The 19,343-nt window shown below is 42.7% G+C and overlaps 1 protein-coding gene across 2 annotated transcripts in view; it reads right to left on the bottom strand.

The window, feature by feature from the left end:
• Nucleotides 1-6,678: 6,678 nt before the first annotated feature.
• LOC145410919 (nischarin) overlaps nucleotides 6,679-19,343 on the bottom strand; it is a 106,113-nt gene continuing 93,448 nt past the window's right edge. For both annotated transcript variants that reach the window (XM_080280961.1, XM_080280960.1), the window contains 2 exons: nucleotides 17,805-17,944; nucleotides 6,679-8,178 (listed from right to left, as the gene is read on the bottom strand). In XM_080280961.1, the coding sequence (XP_080137087.1) occupies nucleotides 7,311-8,178; nucleotides 17,805-17,944 (1,008 nt within the window). In that variant the 3' untranslated portion in view covers nucleotides 6,679-7,310. The remainder of the gene's footprint in view (nucleotides 8,179-17,804; nucleotides 17,945-19,343) is intronic.

Raw genomic sequence — 19,343 nt, 5'->3', positions numbered from 1 at the left:
TCTTTTGCCTTTGTCAGTCAACTTGTACCTTTCCTTCTTGCTGGAAGTTTGGTCTCATTCAGCCAGTCACAAAGAAGGGTGACCGTTCCCAACCCTCTAACTCTCACCCAATTGCTTTAACATCCTGTGTTTCAAAAGTCTTTGAGTCAATTCTTAATTGAAAAATTTTACAGCATCTTTCCTATCACAACCTTCTTTCTGATCATCAGTATGGGTTCTGTAAGGGACGCTCCACTGGCGATCTTCTCACCTTCCTTTCAGACTCCTGGTCATCCTCCTTTCAGGACTTTGGTGAAAGCTTTGCCATTGCACTTGACATCTAAAGGCTTTTGATTGAGTCTGGCATAAAACTTTAATTTCCAAACTGCCCTCTTACTGTTTCTATCCTTCTATCTGTGCGTTCATAAACAGCTTCCTTTCTGGTCGTTCTATAGCTGCTGTTGTCAACGGCCATCGTTCTTCTCCTAGATCTATCAACAGTGGTGTTCCTCAGGGTTCTGTCCTATGACCAACTCTCTGCCTTTTATTCATCAATGACCTTCTAAGCTGTACATCTAACCCTATCCACTCGTATGCTGATGATTCCACCCTTCACCTTTCTATTCAGTTCCCGCAACGTCCATCTAAGCTGTAACTTCAACAAACAAGGGATGAAGCTATGGCACACCTAATGTCTGACTTGGCTTGTATCTCTGACTAGGGTCAAAATAATCTTGTTGTTTTTAGTGCATCAAAAACTCAGTTTTTACACCTATCAACCTGACAAAATCTTCCACAGGAGTAACCACTAATGTTGAATAATATCCAGCTCAATCCTGCATCATCCTTGAACATACTTGGGGTTTCATTCACTCGGGACTTATCTTGGGAAAATCATATTGCATCTTTTGTAAAATCTGCTTCCAAGAGATTAGGTGTGATAAGCTGACTCTGTACCTTCTTTACCCCTACACAGTTGTTAACTTTATACATGGGTTTTATTCGCCCCTGTTTAGAGTACAACTCTCATGTGTAGGAGGGCTCCCCACATACAGCTCTTCTCAATAGAGTGGAGTCAAAGGCTTCTCGTCTCATCAACTCTCCTCCTCTTACTGGCTCCCTTCAACCTCTGTCTCTTCACCGCACTGTTGCATCTTTATCTCTTTTCTATTGCTACTTCAATGGTCACTGCTCCTCTGAACTGTCTGCTTGCATCCTTCCACCTCTACAATGGGTACGTAACACACGTCTAGCAACAAATTCTCATCTCTTTTCTGTCCAACTCTCTAATGCAAGAGTTAACTGTTACCCCTACTCCCAGTCTTTCATTTATGCAACAGGTCAGCTCTGGATCTGTCTCCCTCTGTCTGTATTTCCTACTTCCTATGATCAGTCTTTTAAACACAGAGTGTCCAGGCATCTCGAAATGAATGGGTCTTGAATTTGGCTCTCCGTTGTACTGTTTTTGTTTTTCTTGGAAGGAACAGTTCGCAGGCTCCTGGCCTTTAGTTCTTTCTTTCTTGCATAAAAGAAAATATATATATATATATATATATATATATATATATATATACAGTAATCCCTCTATTATCTGATGTTAAAGAGCCAAAGGCATATCTGAGTAATGGCTCCGTCCAGATAATAGACTTCTCCCCTGGCCCCTTTTGTACATAACCTAACTCTGAAAGCCAGTGTAAAAGGCCACTACAGTACAGTACATCGTACAACACTTATTTCTGTTGTCTGACACTACTCTATCTTGTCAAGCAGACCTATAAACCACAGCCATGCACTTACCATGGTCAAGCAGACCCATCAACCACAGACATGCAATCACCACTGCAAGGCCATACTCTGCAGTGACATGAAAACATGAAAAAAATGGCATGACAAGAATAATTAAGTGCGCACACAAAACACAAAGGTAAAATTAAATAAAATCATGGTAAATAGAATAAAACCATGGTACAGTACAGTATGCTAGAACAGAATCAACATCAACACTCATGATTCGACTGTCCCCGATCAATCTTATCCAGGATCTCCTGCTTCTCCAGAGTCAACACTACCCTTTTGTAATCCCTGGTGAAGGGGCCATCACCACTCCCACTAGGAAGAGACATGCAAGGAATAGCAAGGCCTGCAGCAGGTAGGAAACAACCACAAAAGCTACCACGTAAACTACCATAACAACTGTTCGAGGGGAGCTGTCTACTACACAATCACCACGCAGGAACTGAGACTGAGCGAGGGGGAGTCTCAAACAGACGCAGAGTAAACTAACCTGCAAGACATGGTGGTGCCATTGGGCTATTCCCGCCGAGCCGGGAGGAAATTTTTCTCGTGCCCATAATTTCCGCCCGCGCAAGCATTTCGTCAGGATGTTATGGAAAAATGTAGGAATAATAGTTTCAAATGGCCTGATCACAGCATCCGGGTACGGGTTATTCAGATAACAGAGATTACTGTACATATATATATATATATATATATATACACACATGTATATATAAAAGAATTATCGTGGCTGAAGTTTAATGAGTGTGGTAGCGAAGGTCTATCTATCTATCTGTTGCCAGACGCCTCAATCCCGTTTGGGGTGGCCACAAACAAATCGCCTCCATGTCGTCCTGTCCCCCGCCATTTCACTGCCCTGCTCCCAACTCACACCCCCCTCTCTCATATACCTCTCCACCCCATCCCTCCATCTCATCCTCGGCCTCCCCCTCCCTCTTCCCCCCTCCACCTCACTCACATACACTCTCTTCGTCAGTCTTTCACCCTCCATCCTCTCCACATGGCCAAACCACCTCAGTGTGTTCCTCATACCACTTCCTATCACAAACACATCCACACCACAACGCTCCTTTATATCCTCATTCGTCAGCCTGTCTCTCCATGTGACTCCACAGGCTCCTCTTAAATAACTCATTTCCACTGCTCTCACTCTTGACTTGTGTCCCTCCAACAACGTCCAAGCTTCACTTCCATACGTTAGAGTTGGTATCACAATACTGTCATGTAGTAACTTTTTCACTTCCATGCTCACTTCCCTGTTTCTTATCACTGCTTTCAAAGAACCAGCAACCTTTCTTCCCTGCTGCACCCTTTCAAGCACTTCACCTTCCAAACCTCCATCCTTACTCATCACACTACCCAAGTACTTAAACGTACTCACATTTTCCAATTCCTCACCATCCAACCTCGCTGTATATTCACTGACTTCACCTCTCTCAAAGACCATCACTTTACTCTTCCCTACATTCACCTTTAGATTCCGTTTCTTGCACAGTCTCCCAAACTCATCCACCAAGCTTTGCAGCTCCCCTTCATCTTCACTCAACAACACAGTATCATCTGCAAACGACAGGACAGGGAGTTTCCAAACACTATCCTCTCTCACCAGGGCTACTCCAACATCCACTACCTTACCTTGTACCTCTTTTATTACCCCATCCATGAACAGATTGAACAACCATGGAGACATGACACATCCCTGTTTCAACACAACCTCCAAAGAGAAAAATTCACTTAGTTCACCATCCACATGCACTGCAGCCTTAGCACCATCATACATACTCTTCACAGCATTCAACAACTTTCCATCTACTCCATATATTCTTAATACTTTCCACAATCCTTGTCTATCCACCCTGTCATATGCTTTCTCCAAATCCATGAAAGCCGCATACAACTTCTTTCTGTAGGGAAGGTATATGGAAGAATTATTACAGAGAAAGTAAGAGATATCAGAGGTCCTAGTGAGTGATGAACAGGGTGGCTTTAGGAGTGGCAGAGGATGTGTGGATCAAATCTTTGCAGTGAGACAGATAGTGGAGAAGGCTTGTGAGAAGGACTGTAAAGTGTTTATGGCATTCATGGATCTGGAAAAAGCATACAACAATGCAGAGAGGGAAGGACTGTGGAAGGTTTTGCGCATGTAAGGTGTAGATGGTAAGCTGCTAAGTGCTGTCAAGAGTTTTTATAATGGCAGTGAAACATGTGTAAGGGTAAATGGGCATCTAAATGAATAGTTCACGATCAATGTCGGCATGAGAGAAGGTTGTGTGATGTCCCCGGTGTTGTTCAATGTATATATGGATGGGGTGATGAGAGAAGTAAAAACACGAGTGATCGAGAAAGGGATGGCATTGGTAATGAATGGTGATGGATGGAATATCTCAAAATTGTTGTATGCTGATGATGCAGTACTTCTTGCAAATACCGGACAAGAACTTAGCAGACTAGTGCCGAGTTTTGCTGATGTCTGTGAGCATCATGCCTTGAGAGTAAATGAAGAAAAGAGTAAAGTGATGGTTGTGAAAGTGACTCCCAGTGCGATGTTACAGTGAATGGAGAGAGACTGGAATTGGTGAGGGGGTTCAAATACCTGTACAGTAATAGAAAAGAGAGGAAAATGTGCAAAAGAAATGGAAAGTAGAGTGACACAAGAATGGAAAGTAGCTGGTGCTATGAACGCCTTGATAAGAAACTGAGGCTTGAGAGTTGCAGCTGCATGAGTTTACATGAAGGAGTGTTAGTGCCAACTTTAACATACGGATGTGAGACTATGGTGTGGCATGAAAATAAAGTCAAGAGTAAGAGCAGTGGAGATGGGACTGCTGAGGAATGTATGCGGAGTACAGAGAGTGGACAGGATACGAAATAATGATACATGAAAGAAGTGGAGTAAGGAAGTCTGTGGATGCCAGAATTGAAGAGAGTGTACTGAGATGGTATGGTCATGAGGAAAGAATGGATAACAACAGAGTGGTGAAAAAGGTATATCTGAGCAAATCTGAAGGAGGGAAACGGCAAGGTTAGCTAATGAGATGGTGGAGGGATATGGTGGATGAGCATGTGAGGAAGAGAGGTATGCAAGTCTATCAGGCTAGGGGACTGACACGAGATTGAGCTGGCTGGATGAATGTTGTGAGAAGTGCATTATCAGGGATTAGGCACCCCTTTTTAATGTGACAGCATTCAGACTGACTCTATCGGATATGTTTATGTGAAGCTACAGAGTGTGGTAAATGTCTTTGGCATATCAGATTGAGCCAGGATTCCGGGGACTTGAATGAGAGTGAATGGAAGTGAGGTCCACTGGATTGGGCAAACTTGGGCTGTCTGGACACTGCTACTCCTCACCCTGCCCTAGGGTGGGAAAGGAGGTCTGGATGATGATGATGATGATGATGATGATGATGATGATGATGATGATGATACATATATATATATATATATATATATATATATATACAGTACAGTATAAATATAACTACAGTACAGTATAAATATAACTATATGATGATGATGATGATGATATATACAGAATAAATATAAATATATATATATATATATATATATATATATATATATATACAAAACAGTATAAGAAATGGTTCAATTACAGGAATTAATCAGAATGAAATTTTTAGGCTGAAGATTATTTTAATAAAAAAATACCATACTCACTCGCCACTTAAGGATGTTTCGACCCTGTAATTAAAAAAAAAAAAAATTCTAGGTTTCACATAGGCTAATGGCTGCTTTAAAGAGTAAATATGACATTGTACAGTATACATACCCTCCCTGAGGTATATATATATATATATATTTATATATATATATATATATATATATATATATATATACATATATATATAATTAAAAAAAAAAAAAAAAAAAAACTGTATACTGTTCTCTCAGCATTTCATAAACAGCAACTACATGGGGTGAACAGAACTGAGAGGCCTAGAAACCTCTCCCCCCTTCCCCACCTTTGTAGAGACAGTCCTCATCATATATTAGGGATGTGATCCAAAATGACACAGCTTTATTCATACATCTGTACTGTAATTGGTACAGTACGAACTTCCAAATCCAAATATTTGCCTTCCAAACACCTCCACTTTCTAAAATACTTTTTCATGCTAGAGAGAGATGCTGATATCACATATCCTCACACAATCATTGCATATCTGAAGACAAAGCTCATTTGCTGACATGCATAAAAGCAGATGATGAACTAGCATGCAAGGTACAGTATTTCATTGTTCTGTATCTGCTGTTTACAGAGGTTTAGACTAATTACTGCTTGGTTTCCTCATATTTATAATTACATTTTCACTTTCCAAAACAATCGATTTTTCATAAAGCCTTAAGAACCATGCATTTCAGATTAGAGAGTTTGTACTGTACTGTAAAATAGGAGTAAATGGCCATTAAACCTTATAGGTAGCAAGGAGACTGTGCTGTAGTTGGCAATTTTTTCTATAATTTATTGTGGATTTGGTGGCTAAAAAGAATAACAAGAAGTTGGCACACAATGCAGATTAACTGTACTGGTGACATATTGGGATGTAGCTACAATAACACCAAGCACTGTATCTGTGTTGCAACATAACTCCTACAGTACAAAAAAGCAGGTGGGGGGGGACTGTACCTTGGGCTGCCTTTCTCCTCTAATGTATATCCTGAAATAGACCTATGAGCTTTGCTCTAGAATTTCACACCTCGTGAGATAAGAGAAGTTTTATCTGGCTGCTGTTGCTGCTGCTGATAATGTAGCTAGATATATACTGTATACCCTACACCTTATACTAGGCCTTAGGAGTAATGATCAATGTGAACTCATATAGGCGTACAAACCATATCATTATTATTTTTTTATCATTAATCAAATCAGTCAGTGTCTGAGATGAGTCATATCTACATATACCAATATCAAACACAATGCAGGTGTATACTGGTACATCATCTATTAATATCACATAATTTTATAAAAACACTGGTTATCATATTTCTTATACAGTAATAAAACTTAAAATTGTAAATTACAAAATTTATAGCTTATGAGTATTAACAAATTATAGTACAACAAATCCTATAATCACAATCAGTTACTTTTTGCATCACATAACTTGCCTTTCTATCACTTCAAATTACAGGTAGTTATTTCATCATGGTGATATTTCCACTTACATATTCGTGTGTTTATTATTCTCTTCAGAGTTGTGAAATAACTATTTATCACAGTACTACAGTATTTCTAGTAGCTATAGTACTGGGTGGAAAAAATCCAACTCGACAACTCAAATATCCATTCATCCATCATCTAATCCTGTAGCTTTTCCTCCATCATGAGTAAAGGGGCCCAAGGCCAGATTACTAAGTGCAGACACAGTAGGGGCAACCAATGATTTGACCCTATGCAACAATCCTGAACAAAAAGCTCCATCCAACATTTGTATTTTTTATTTGTATAATTATCAATCAGCCAGGTATTAATGTTAATACATAATGAACTATCAGTCACAGAAGTTGTCAAATTACTTACTGGTAGATTCACTGACGGCCGTTGCTATGTCTGGGCGATCAAAGGTGATGGTAGAGGTGGTGACAGGCAGTGGATTGGATATACTGAAGGTTGGTACTCTACCTTCTCTGGATGCTCTGATGGCATGGAGTACAGCCACGAACTCCAGCTCTCTCTGTGTGGGGCGTTCATTGTCTAGACACACCTCAGAGGCCCGCTGACCAAAGAGTTCTAGGACCTTGGTGCGGTAGTCAACTACAGTGGCCACTGGATTGCCAGTAATGATGAGGGTTTCTAGGCATGGTAACCGGGCTATGTGGTTCACCTCAGCAATCTCACATATGTTGTTGGTAGATACATTTAGCGAGGTCAGACTGTACAACTTCCCTAGCCCATCCAGAGATCTAAGATAATTTTGTGACAGATCAAGCTCAACGACATTGCCTAGCTTTGTATGCATACTCTCTAGAGTGCTGAAGAGGTTGTTGGACAGGTTCACTGATACCAGGCATGGAAGACTGGTGAGATTTTCCACTGAAGTCAGTTTGTTGGAGCTCAAATTCAGTCTTTCAATGTTAGGGGCCATGGAAATTGATTCGTCTATTTTTGATATTTGGTTTGAACTGAAATCAACATCTGTAAGCAGAAGCCATTTGTAAGGATCATTGCCCTCCACAGTTTCTTTATACACAGCATCACACAGAAGGATATCAGACACTTGCACCATCCCTCCATTTCTCACCTCCAGCCACTTAGTTGTCCTCCTCACAGCACCCAGGTGGCCAACTTGGGAAACATCCACATTTTTCAGGGTTAGTCTTTCTACATTTTTGAAAGTGTTCAGTGTGTATGGCAGATTATTCTGGATGATGTTGCTTGCTCTGAAAAATTTAAGAATGTAAAATTATTCTCTCCAGCTTTATGTTTGGAATAATAGGCCTGACAAAAAACAAACTGGACCTATACCATAACGGGCTACTTCACTTCAGCTTTCTGAATGCTCACTTGTGCATGTGCAAAACTACTGTCTATTCTATCTATCTATTGCCAGATGCCTTAATCCGGTTTGGGGTGGCCACAAACAAATCGTCTCCACGTCACCCTGTCCCCCACCATTTCACTGCCCTGCTCCCAACTCACACCCCCCTCTCTCATATACCTCTCCACCCCATCCCTCCATCTCATCCTCAGCCTCCCCCTCCCTCTCCCCCCCTCCACCTCACTCATATACACTCTCTTCGTCAGTCTTTCACCCTCCATCCTCTCCACATGGCCAAACCACCTCAGTGTATTCCTCCTAACGCTTCCTATCACATCCATATCCACACCACAATGCTCCTTTATATCCTCATTTGTCAGCCTGTCTCTCCATGTTACTCCACAGGCTCCTCTTAAATAACTCATTTCCACTGCTCTCACTCTTGATTTGTGCCCTTCCAACAACGTCCAAGCTTCACTTCCATACGTTAGAGTTGGTATATCATTATATTATAGTACTGAGTCAACTCCTACCAAAGCTGACATATCATCCAAGTTAGATGTTCTACTTAATAAGGATTACAGTACTTCCTTTCAGGTCTACTACCACACCTCCTACCTGAATGCTCATTCATGTATACCATACACTTTTCACAAACCTATCTCTTGCATTCTCTCTACATGGCCTTACCATCTTAGCAAACTCCTCTATCCTTTCATTACTAAACTCTATCATATCATTAATAAAGGCTCCAATATGCCTGAATGCCCTCCACACTGTTCAATCTTTGGCATCCTTCCCATTCAGTCCCTTATCCCTAAGGTCCCATCCCATGACTTCGTCCCAGGTCTTTTTTTGTCAGCCTCTCACAACCCTGCCTCCAATGCTCAAAATTCTCACTGTCATCCTCCATCATCTCAAAATGCCCACACCATCTCAATCTACCCCTCCTCATCACAACAATAATAAGTCCCATCCTTCCTCTCTGCTCTTCAATTGCAATCCTAACCTTCCAGGCCTCATATTCATGGACACACTACACAACTATCTAATCACTGTCATTTCTGCATGTTTGAACCTACAAATATCCTCTTCCTTTCCTGCCCAGGTCTCACTACCATACAACATTATACTTCTAACATGTGGCACACAAAGATCTCTTAGTATGGAGGGAGAGCCCTCTCAATGTTAAGAGAGGCAACAGCTCCCTGAGCTTCCTTCAACCACTCCCTATCTTAGCCACAGAGCTAGCACCAGTCCTACCCCCAGTATGTAACATGTCTCCCAAATAACAATATTCCTCCACACACTCAAAAAACTTTCCAGCAAGACCAATACTTTCATGCCTGACAAACACTACATGTTCTCCCTGACACACCAAACAGATGAAATTGGCATTATTTCCCAGCCTACTACTAACACCATTATATCTTAAGTGCAACCACTTATCACAAACATTGCACAAGATGGAGTTACTTCCTACACCCTTGTGGCAAACTGCACATGGCCCCACTCTCTCTGCTCGGACAGTATTGCCACCTGCCCTGGATATCATTACTTTTGTTTTATTCACATTTACCCTCAAACCTTTGTGCCACATTCTGCCTCTCGATTTCCTAAATCTTTCCTCCATCTCCCTTTCATTCTCCGCAATCAGTACCAAGTCATCAGCATACAACATCTCCCACAGAAGTCCATTTCTAAAGTCACTTGAGAAAGCTTCAAGCACCATGACATACAATAAGGGGCTCAAGACTGATCCCTGATGCACACCAACATTCACAGAAAACTCATCACTCAAACCTCTGTTCACTAGGGTATCACCTGTGTACGAGCACCCACATACACAGCCGTAACCACCCTAACTAGCCACTCCTGGATCCCAAGCTTTCTCATTGCCCACTTCACCACCTCCCCAGGGACTCCATCAACAGACTTATCCAAATCAACAAAGACACAGTGAATATATAAGCTATTTTAGCAGGGAAGTGTAGATGGATCTTTTGGATATGGTGGTGTGAGTGTGCTGGTTGAGAAAAAATTGGTGAATTGTGTCATAAATGTAGCTAATGAGAATAAAAGAATGCATTATAGCAATGAAAATACTGTCTGGTAAACTCATGATTTCAGTTATAATGGCATAAGCTCCTCAGGCTGGCATGGATGGTGAAGAACAAGATGGACTCTGAGATGACTTGATATGTGTGGTTGGCGGTATGGGGGATGATGAGACTGTTGTTTTGGATGGTGATTTACATGGTCATGTGGATGAAGCAGGGATGATGAAACTGTTGTTTTGGATGGTGATTTACATGGTCATGTGGATGAAGCAGTTCAAGGATATGACAACGTACATGGGGGATGCACAAGTGATACAAGGAATCCGGAAGGGGACATGATACTTGAATTTGGGGAGGCAACGAACACAATCGCGTATGAAACACATATTTTAGGAAAAGGGAGAGTAGGCTGATTATATATGAGTCTGGGGATAATATAACCAGAGTGACTATTTCCTGGCCAGGAGGGGGGTCAGGAGGGCTAATAAGAGGCTGGTGAAGGATGTTAAAGTTATGGGGAACAAAGTGTGTATGCAGCAACACAAATTACTTATACATGACATGATGCTGAAGGAGTGGGTGGTGAAGAAGAGAACCTATGCAGCCAGGAGGAAAATACGATAGTTGAAAAACCAAGCGACAAGGGATGACTTCTATACCATGACGATAGAGTGGTGGCTCAACAGGAAGCCGTTGATAGAAGTGTTAATGAGCTATACAGTACAGAGTTCTCAAGAACAAGCTCTTGAGAGCTGCTAATTCAATGTGTGGATGGAAAAGGGGCCTTCCCAGACATAAGGTAACATGGTGGTGGGATGAGAGTTTAGAAGCCACAGTTACCGAGAAATGAAGATTTTTCTGGGAATGGAAAAGGGGTGGTAACAGAGAGGAATACCTGGCTGCCAAGTGTAGGGCTACAAAGAAGGTATACAAGGCAAAATCTGAGTCTCAGAGACTTTTACTGGATAACCTAAATAGTGCTGAAAGGATGAATATGGTATTTAAGGTGGCAGAGCAGTTGAAGAGGGAAAACAGATATTGTAGGTGAGCAGTGTGTGAAGAATGAGAAGGGAAGGTAGCAGTGGACAGTGAGGATACTAAAGCTGCCTGGAGAGAGCATTATAACCAGTTGATGAATGAGGAGTTTGACTGGACCAGGGAAGGTTTGAAGTCAGTAGATCCAGTGTTTTGATTGATGCTGCTACAGTGAACCAGGCAAAAGACAGGATGCAGATGAGAAAGGTTACAGGTGTGTCTGGTTTGACTACTGAAATGCTGAAGGTCTCAGGAGACATAGGAGTGGGTTTAGTTACATATCTGATGACTTCAGTTACATATGAGTGTTGTCCCTGAAGAGTTCGTTCGTTCAATCATTTATAAAGGCTGCAATGTGCTTGCAAGTGTCGGCCTTGGTCACCTAATGGTGGCTTTGCATGCTGCTTGATCTCTGGCAGTCTCCCTATTCAGTCCCTTATCCCTGAGGTCACGCTCAATAACCCCATTCTAGGTCTTCTTTGATCTACCTCACACAACCTTACCCCTAACGTTAACACTTCTCACTTTCTGCACCCAATTGTCATCTCCCATCCTCACCACATGCCCAAACCACCTCAGTCTACCTCTCTTCATCACAACACCAATACTCTCCTGTCCCATCCTACCTTCTAACTCTTCCATCGTAAACCTTACGATGGCCTTTGGTTCCTTCTTCCTCGCATAAAAAAAAAAAAAAAAAAAAAAAAAACAGACCTCACATTCAAGGATGCACCACACATTCACCTAATCTTTGTCACTTATGAACATTTGAGCCTGCGAATATCCTTTTCCTTTACTGCCCAGGTCTCACTACCATACAGCATTACACTCCTAACATATGCTGCATACAAAGATCCCTTAGCATAGAAGGAGAGCACTCTCAATATCAGCAGAGGCAACAGCCCCCTCAACTCCTTCCAGTCACTCCTCACTCCAGCCACAGAGCTAGCTCCAGCCCTACCTCCAGCACATAGTGTAACATGTCTCCCAAGGAACAAAACTCTTCTACACACTCAAGCAACTCACCAACAAGAGCAATCCTTTCATGCCAGACAATCTCCACATGCTCTCCTCAACACACTGCACACATAAAATCAGCATTATCCTGCAGTCTGTCTCTAATACCATTACATCTCTTCTGCACCCACTTTTCACAAACACTGCACAAGATGGAATTACTTTCCACACCCTTGTGGCAACTCACTCATGGCCACTCTCCCTCTTCATTGACAGTACTGCCACCAATCCTAGATACCACCACCTTTGTTTTACTGGCATTTATTCTCAGGCCCTTGTGTCCCATACCATCTCTCCACTTCCTAAATCTTCTTTCCTCCTCCTCCCTTTCATTCACTGCAATCAGCACCAAATCATCGGCATACATCTCCCATGGGAGTCCCATTCTGAAGCCATGTGAGAGGGCTTCATGCTCCATGATAAACAAGAAGGGGCTTAAGACTGACCCCTGATGCATACAAACATTCACGGAAAACCCATCACTGAAATCTCCATTCACTCTCACCTGAGTGTGAGCACCCACATATTTTGCCATAACCACTCTAACCAGCCACTCCTTGATCTCAAGCTTTCTCACTGCCCACTTCACCTCCTCCCTAAGGACTTTATCAAAGGCATTCTCCAAATCAACAAAAACAAAGTACAGATCCCTTTTCTTTCCTATATATTTTTCCTGAAGGTGTCAAACAATGAGTGGCATCAGGGGTCCCTCTGCCTGGCACAAATCCAAACTGCATCTCATCAGTATTCACTCTTTCTCTAATCATACCTTCAACAATTCTCTCCATTATCTTCATAATCTGATCTAAAAGTTTTATGCCTCTTCCTTTTTCCAGGGCATCACCCTTCCCCTTGTGCATATTTACAATCACACTCTTCGGGCAATCATCTGAGACAACACACTCATGTGTAATCATACAAGTATTTATCAAGTCAGTAACTAACCCTACTCCTATATCTTCTGAGGCCTTCAGCATTTCAGCTGTCAACCTAGACACACCTGCCACCTTCCCCACCTACATCATGCCTATTGCCCTGCTCAAAGTAGCAGCATCAATCAAGGTCCAAGGACCAAACACTGGATCTGCTGAATCCAAATCTTCCTTGTTCCAGTCAAACTCCTTATTCAGCTTGTCATTTTTTAAATTACAAAACTTGTTTTAATTTTCATCATTCATAGTTGTAATTACGTTTAGTGATAAGAGTAGGAAAGTTGATGAATTTTAATTAATGATACAGTACCTATAAAAGGTTGCTGCATAATGAGAACACGTCACTAAAAGAAAAAAATCAATTACGTGTGATAACATCAAAGTATAACTACATTTCCAGTTTTAGGTACAAACTGCCATGTACTGGGGGGGAGTAGACTGCAGCACCAGTCGAACAGGGCGGTACTCCCACGGTGGATAGCAAGCTGGTGACAGGGAGAGCTGAAGCTCCCGTTTCATCAGCCCTCAGGACCTAGTGTTGACCATCTCCTTTTGCTGAACATTTTCAGTGCTTTCACTTACACAGAGAGTAGGCCTGCAAACTCTCATAATACATATAGTACCTCTACCTTCAACTGTCTACACCACACTACATGCACATAAGATATCACACCTATTTCCACTCCCTCTTAGCAATGACCACTGCATTAACATCAGCAAACAAGGTGGTATCTTGGACTGCCATCACTGGCAGGGTAAGGCTGGTGGCACAAGGTCCTCCCGGTTGCTATCAAGCGACTGTGCCAACAGCGACTAATTACCCTCAAACAAACAACAAGCAAACACTCTCATCAATCACTTTTCACAAGTCAGCCATCTAAACCCCCATCCCGAAGACCGACGTATCATCCGACGTAAGAGACAGTTCCTCACAGACCCAGACTACGCACCTTTCACTTACAACCAGACGAAGCACATCATTAACAACCTCAAGCACTCGTCTGCCTGTGGACCAGACAACATAAGCAATATTCACCATAAACACCTACGACCACAAGGCATACAAGCACTCACCAACATATCAAACTACAGCTACTCACACAACATAATACCCAACATCTGGAAGCATGGCAGTATCATCACTATCCTCAAACCCAACAAAGACCCCATGTTACCCTCCTCACATCGCCCCATCACACTCCTCTGCATCCGATCTAAAGTCACTGAACGACTGGTATTACAACTAGTCACACCTCACATTCCCCTAGCCCAGTCACAACATGGCTTTAGGCCACTACACTCCACAAACATCCTTCTTACAGACCTTACACAGAGAGTTTTTGATGGCATGAATTCAGCTAGGCCACCACACAGAACAATCCTAGTCACACTAGACATTAGCAAAACTTTTGATGCCATCCCCCGACACAACCTCACAAACAAAATACTCAACACAAACATGTACAATAACACAAAAAGATGGCTGGCAAACTACTTAGCAGGCAGATGTGCACATGTAACATTTGCTGGTCAGTCTTCTGACATCAGAAACTTCACAAATGGTGTCCCCCAAGGATCTGTTTTGTCCCCTACACTCTTTAACCCATACATGCACGACATACCCACACCCCACACACCACAGATACACATAGTTTCCTAGGCAGATGATATAACACTCACATGTACGCACCAAAACGCAAACACAGCGCACACATCATGCAACCTTACCTCAACACACTACACGAATGGTTCACCACAAACAGGCTCAAAATAGCCCCAGCCAAATCTACAGTGACTCTTCTCACAACTGGACAGCAGAACACAGTCACATCCCACACCTCACCATAAACAACACCCCCCTACCACACACACACACACACACACACACACACACAAAATCCTTGGTGTAACATACAATACATCAATGTCATTTAAACAACACATCACAAACATTAAAAATAAAATAACACCAAGACTCAATGCTCTGAGGTCACTTGCCCATACAACATTCAGACACAACACAGAAACCACCACCACAGTATACAAACAATACATATGTTCAGTGATGAATTATGCAAGCCCTACCTGGGCTTCTAACCTCACCAAAACACACTCCAACACTCTACAGACCATACAGAACAAGGCCCTAAAAATAATCACAGGCTGCACAGCTACTACACCCACAGACCACCTACATCAAGAAACCAAAGTCCTCAAAATCAAGGATCACCTAGACATGAGAGGCACTCAGTTTCTTGCTGCAGCCTCCACAAACCCACAACATCCACTACAACACATGGCAGCACATCCACCCACACCAAGGAACATCAAAACAACACCCAGCACACGATACCATACACAAATACTGTCATCTCTACCTCCTCGCCCACCTCAGACCAGCTTCCAGAAGCATATCCACACTCAGATCACTCGCCGCTCCATTCAGTCACTTAAAGACAACACACAGCTGCATGCACGGCCTCCTGACATCCACCCTTCTGAATCCTATCTTCCTTTTGAGGACAGGGTCCACCTGGCCAGGGTGAGATGTGGGCACCTTCCAGCCCTCTTAAGCTACCAGAAGAGGCTGGATGACTCCGTTGCTGATGCCTGTCCAGGATGCAACACAGCACCCCATACTATTAAGCACATTATGGAAGACTGCATTGCACACAATCACCTACGCCAACAACACAACATGCACTCTTTGAGAGCTCTGTGGGAAAGCCCGGTCTTGGCCGTGGCCTTCCTAAGGGACTCGGGGCTGTTCGGCCAGACTGCCTAGGGAACAACTACTTCTACTACTACAGCGACTAATGCAAAAACAGTACATGCTTGCCAGCAGAGAAGTGCAGGTTTGATCCTATACTTCACCAATATCCGTGATCTTTGTACCAATTTGAATTCAGTTCACTTTTTTCTTTAATAAGTGTCCCTTCTAGCCCTATTCCTCACATAATCTGGTCTAGGTACCAATTTGAATTCAGTTTACTTTTTTCTTCAATCAGTGTCCCCTCTAGCCCTGTTCCTCACAGAATCCTGTCTCTCCCTCTACTGAAATATCCCCATTTTGTTCTCCTGGTTTTCCATCTCACAAACTTCTGTAACAAAGGTGGCACTTGTTGTTATATCAAATCTTAATTTTTAGTTGACACTGTTTTGAACTTCTCTTCTACTATTTTGATTATTCATTGTACCTACTAAATCATCTAAATATTACCAAATATATCTGTGTAGTCTATCACTCCCCCATTGATTCTTCAGAATTCAGTGTATTTGACGCCATATACACATAGTTGACTAACCTTAACCTCACCCTTAGCACTGAAATTAGTTTTGGGTGATTTTCATGTACATAATGTAAAATGGCTATTGCATTCTGCCAGGACTGATGATACTGGTCAAGAATGTGAGCTGTTTGCAGAATTGTTTAATCTCACATAGTTGGTAAAGCAACCAACCAGAATACCAGATAATCCTGACCATAGCATCTATCTCTTGGATCTATTTCTGACACATAATCCAGATCAATACAGGTTAGAAGTACAGTGCCTACAGTCCATCTCGGCAATCATCCTAGCTGATCCTTCCCTTAACCTGACTTCTTGTAAACAACTGACATTCACCTGCCTCTAGTCAGGGACACTACCACTTTCCCTGCTCCACTCTTCAAAGTACCCACATTCCACAATGCCACTCTAAACCCCTTAGGTGATTTGATTGCATTGGACTTGCTTTTAATGCTTTCTGTTTTTAAGTTGGGTTAATAAAGGGAGAGAGAGACCACAGGCCCAGCCCATTCTCACAGTCTCATATCCAGGCAAAGGACCAGTGACCCATAGCCCACCATACATGGCCAGTGGCTGTAGTAATGACCTTGGAGCACCCTGCCAGAAGGGCTGCAGGGACATCCTCCAAGCATGCCTTGACAATGTAAGTGCCCCACCATTATGCACCCACGGATAGGGCAGCCTCCTGGGGTGTTACTTTCAGATATGGGCCCCTCTCTAATGGGTAGAAGTGACAGCCTGGGAACCGCAAAGCCTTGTACCCTCTGACAAAGATCTGAGCCCCATCCCATAACGATCCCAAAACTGTGCTGGCAAAGCCCTTGTCACACCTCTCCTCAGGTCCACCAATAGGTAGAAGGAGCAAGTTTTCTGGCCACATGCCCTTGCTGGCACCAGCCCCTGTGACACAGTGCGGTACATTATGTGGTATGTAAAGTGCATTTAGAGTAGTGCATAAGCTCGTTTGAGAAAAGTGCTTGGGAGAGTATGCTGGCCTACTCTCCAATGTCTCCATGTTAGTGTCATACTGAAAAAAGTCAGCATGGGGGAATGGTCAGGGTATCCTGATGGCTAGTGAAGCAGATACTTCAGCTCTCCCTATCAGCAGCATTCCCATCCGCACATTCCTATCCCTTTGGAAATACTGCCTTGATTGGTAGGCACTCTTCCCAAATCCTAAGACTTTCCCTGTACCTGTAACACTCGCTGCTTCCTTCGATGACCAGATGGGGCACATGGGAGGCAAAATCTACAACATGGCTGAAATCTGTCTCCAGTTCAGACTCCACATTGGTGGGAAGAGGGTTTTTCAGGCGGCTGGAGATGGCATGCAACTGCAACACATTACAGTACTGGTATGTAAAGTTTAATTATAATATACATTATCATCATTATCATCACAACCCTATTTCCTACTGTAAAAATGAAGGTAAGACCATGAATAAGAAAACATATGAAAACTATCAGCAGAGTGCCCAGTGTAATGGGCCACACAAACATTTACACATAATTCAGGCCTTGAAAAATCTCAGTTCCACCTTACATAAAACCATCCAATTTATCTTTTCCATACTTTAAAATCTCAGATGGACATCACACCTGCCTGTGGGATGGAACCATCCCATTAACTACGAAGTTAAAAGAAAGCAACCCTTGTCATGTGCATCTCTATACATTCATTGGGGCATGAAGTGTCTGATATACATGGAACTGCACTTCCTACACTGATGATTACTCACTTGAGTGAGGAGAACTAAAAAAAATCATCAATTAGATGTACAATAAAAAGTGCTTATTTTTGAAGGCACAGTATTCACTGTTCAACAGCTTCAGGAAAAATATATAAGAATGAAAAGGGTACTATACTTTGTTTTTGTTGATTTGGGGAAGGATTTTGACAGAGTCCCTAAAGAGGTGGTGAAGTGAGCAATGAGAATGCTTGGGATCAAGGAATGGCTGGTTAGGGGAGTTATGGCCATTTATGTGGATGCTCACACCCAGGTAAGGGTGAATGGGGATTTGGGTGATGAGTTTTCCATTAATGTTGGTGTGCACCAGAGGTGTTCCGAGTCCCTAGTTGTTTATCATGGTACTTGAAGCCCTCTCATGTGACTTCAGAAATGGACTACTGTGGGAGATGTTGCATGCTGATGATTTGGTGTTGACTGCTGAATAAGCAAGGGAGGCAGAGGAAAGATTCAGGATGTGGAAAGATGGTATGGGGCACAAGGGCTTCAGAGTAAATGCAGATAAAACAAAAGTGATGGTATCTACGTCTGGTGGCAATACTGTCAAAGGAGAGGGAGAGTGGTCATGGGCGATTTGCCACAAGGGCATGGGGAGTAATTCCATCTTGTGCAGTGCCTGTGATAAGTGAGTGCATAAGAGATGTAGTGGTATTAGAGGTAGACTGCAAGATAATGCTGATTTCATGTGTGCGGTGTGTCAGGGAGAGCAGGTGGAGGTTGTCAGGTGTGAATGGATTGAACTTGCTGGTGAGTCTCTTGAGTGTGTGGAAGAGTTCTGTTATTTGGGAGACATGGTATGTGTTGGAAGTGGGGCTCACTCTGTCGCTAGTGTGAGGAGTGGTTAGAAGAAGTTCAGGGAGTTGTTGCCTCTCCTGACATTGAGAGGGCTCCCCCTCTGTGCTAAGGGATCTTTGTATGCAGCATGTGTAAGGAGTGTAATGCTGTATGGTAGTGAGACTTGGGCAGTAAAGGAAAAGGATATTCA

This window comes from Coenobita brevimanus, chromosome 87, assembly GCF_032717465.1.
Source record: "Coenobita brevimanus isolate Jiangsu-jjx chromosome 87, ASM3271746v2, whole genome shotgun sequence".
NCBI lineage: Eukaryota > Metazoa > Arthropoda > Malacostraca > Decapoda > Coenobitidae > Coenobita > Coenobita brevimanus.
The sequence above is the reverse complement of the archived record's forward strand: the minus strand, read 5'-3'. Positions and strand labels throughout refer to the sequence as shown.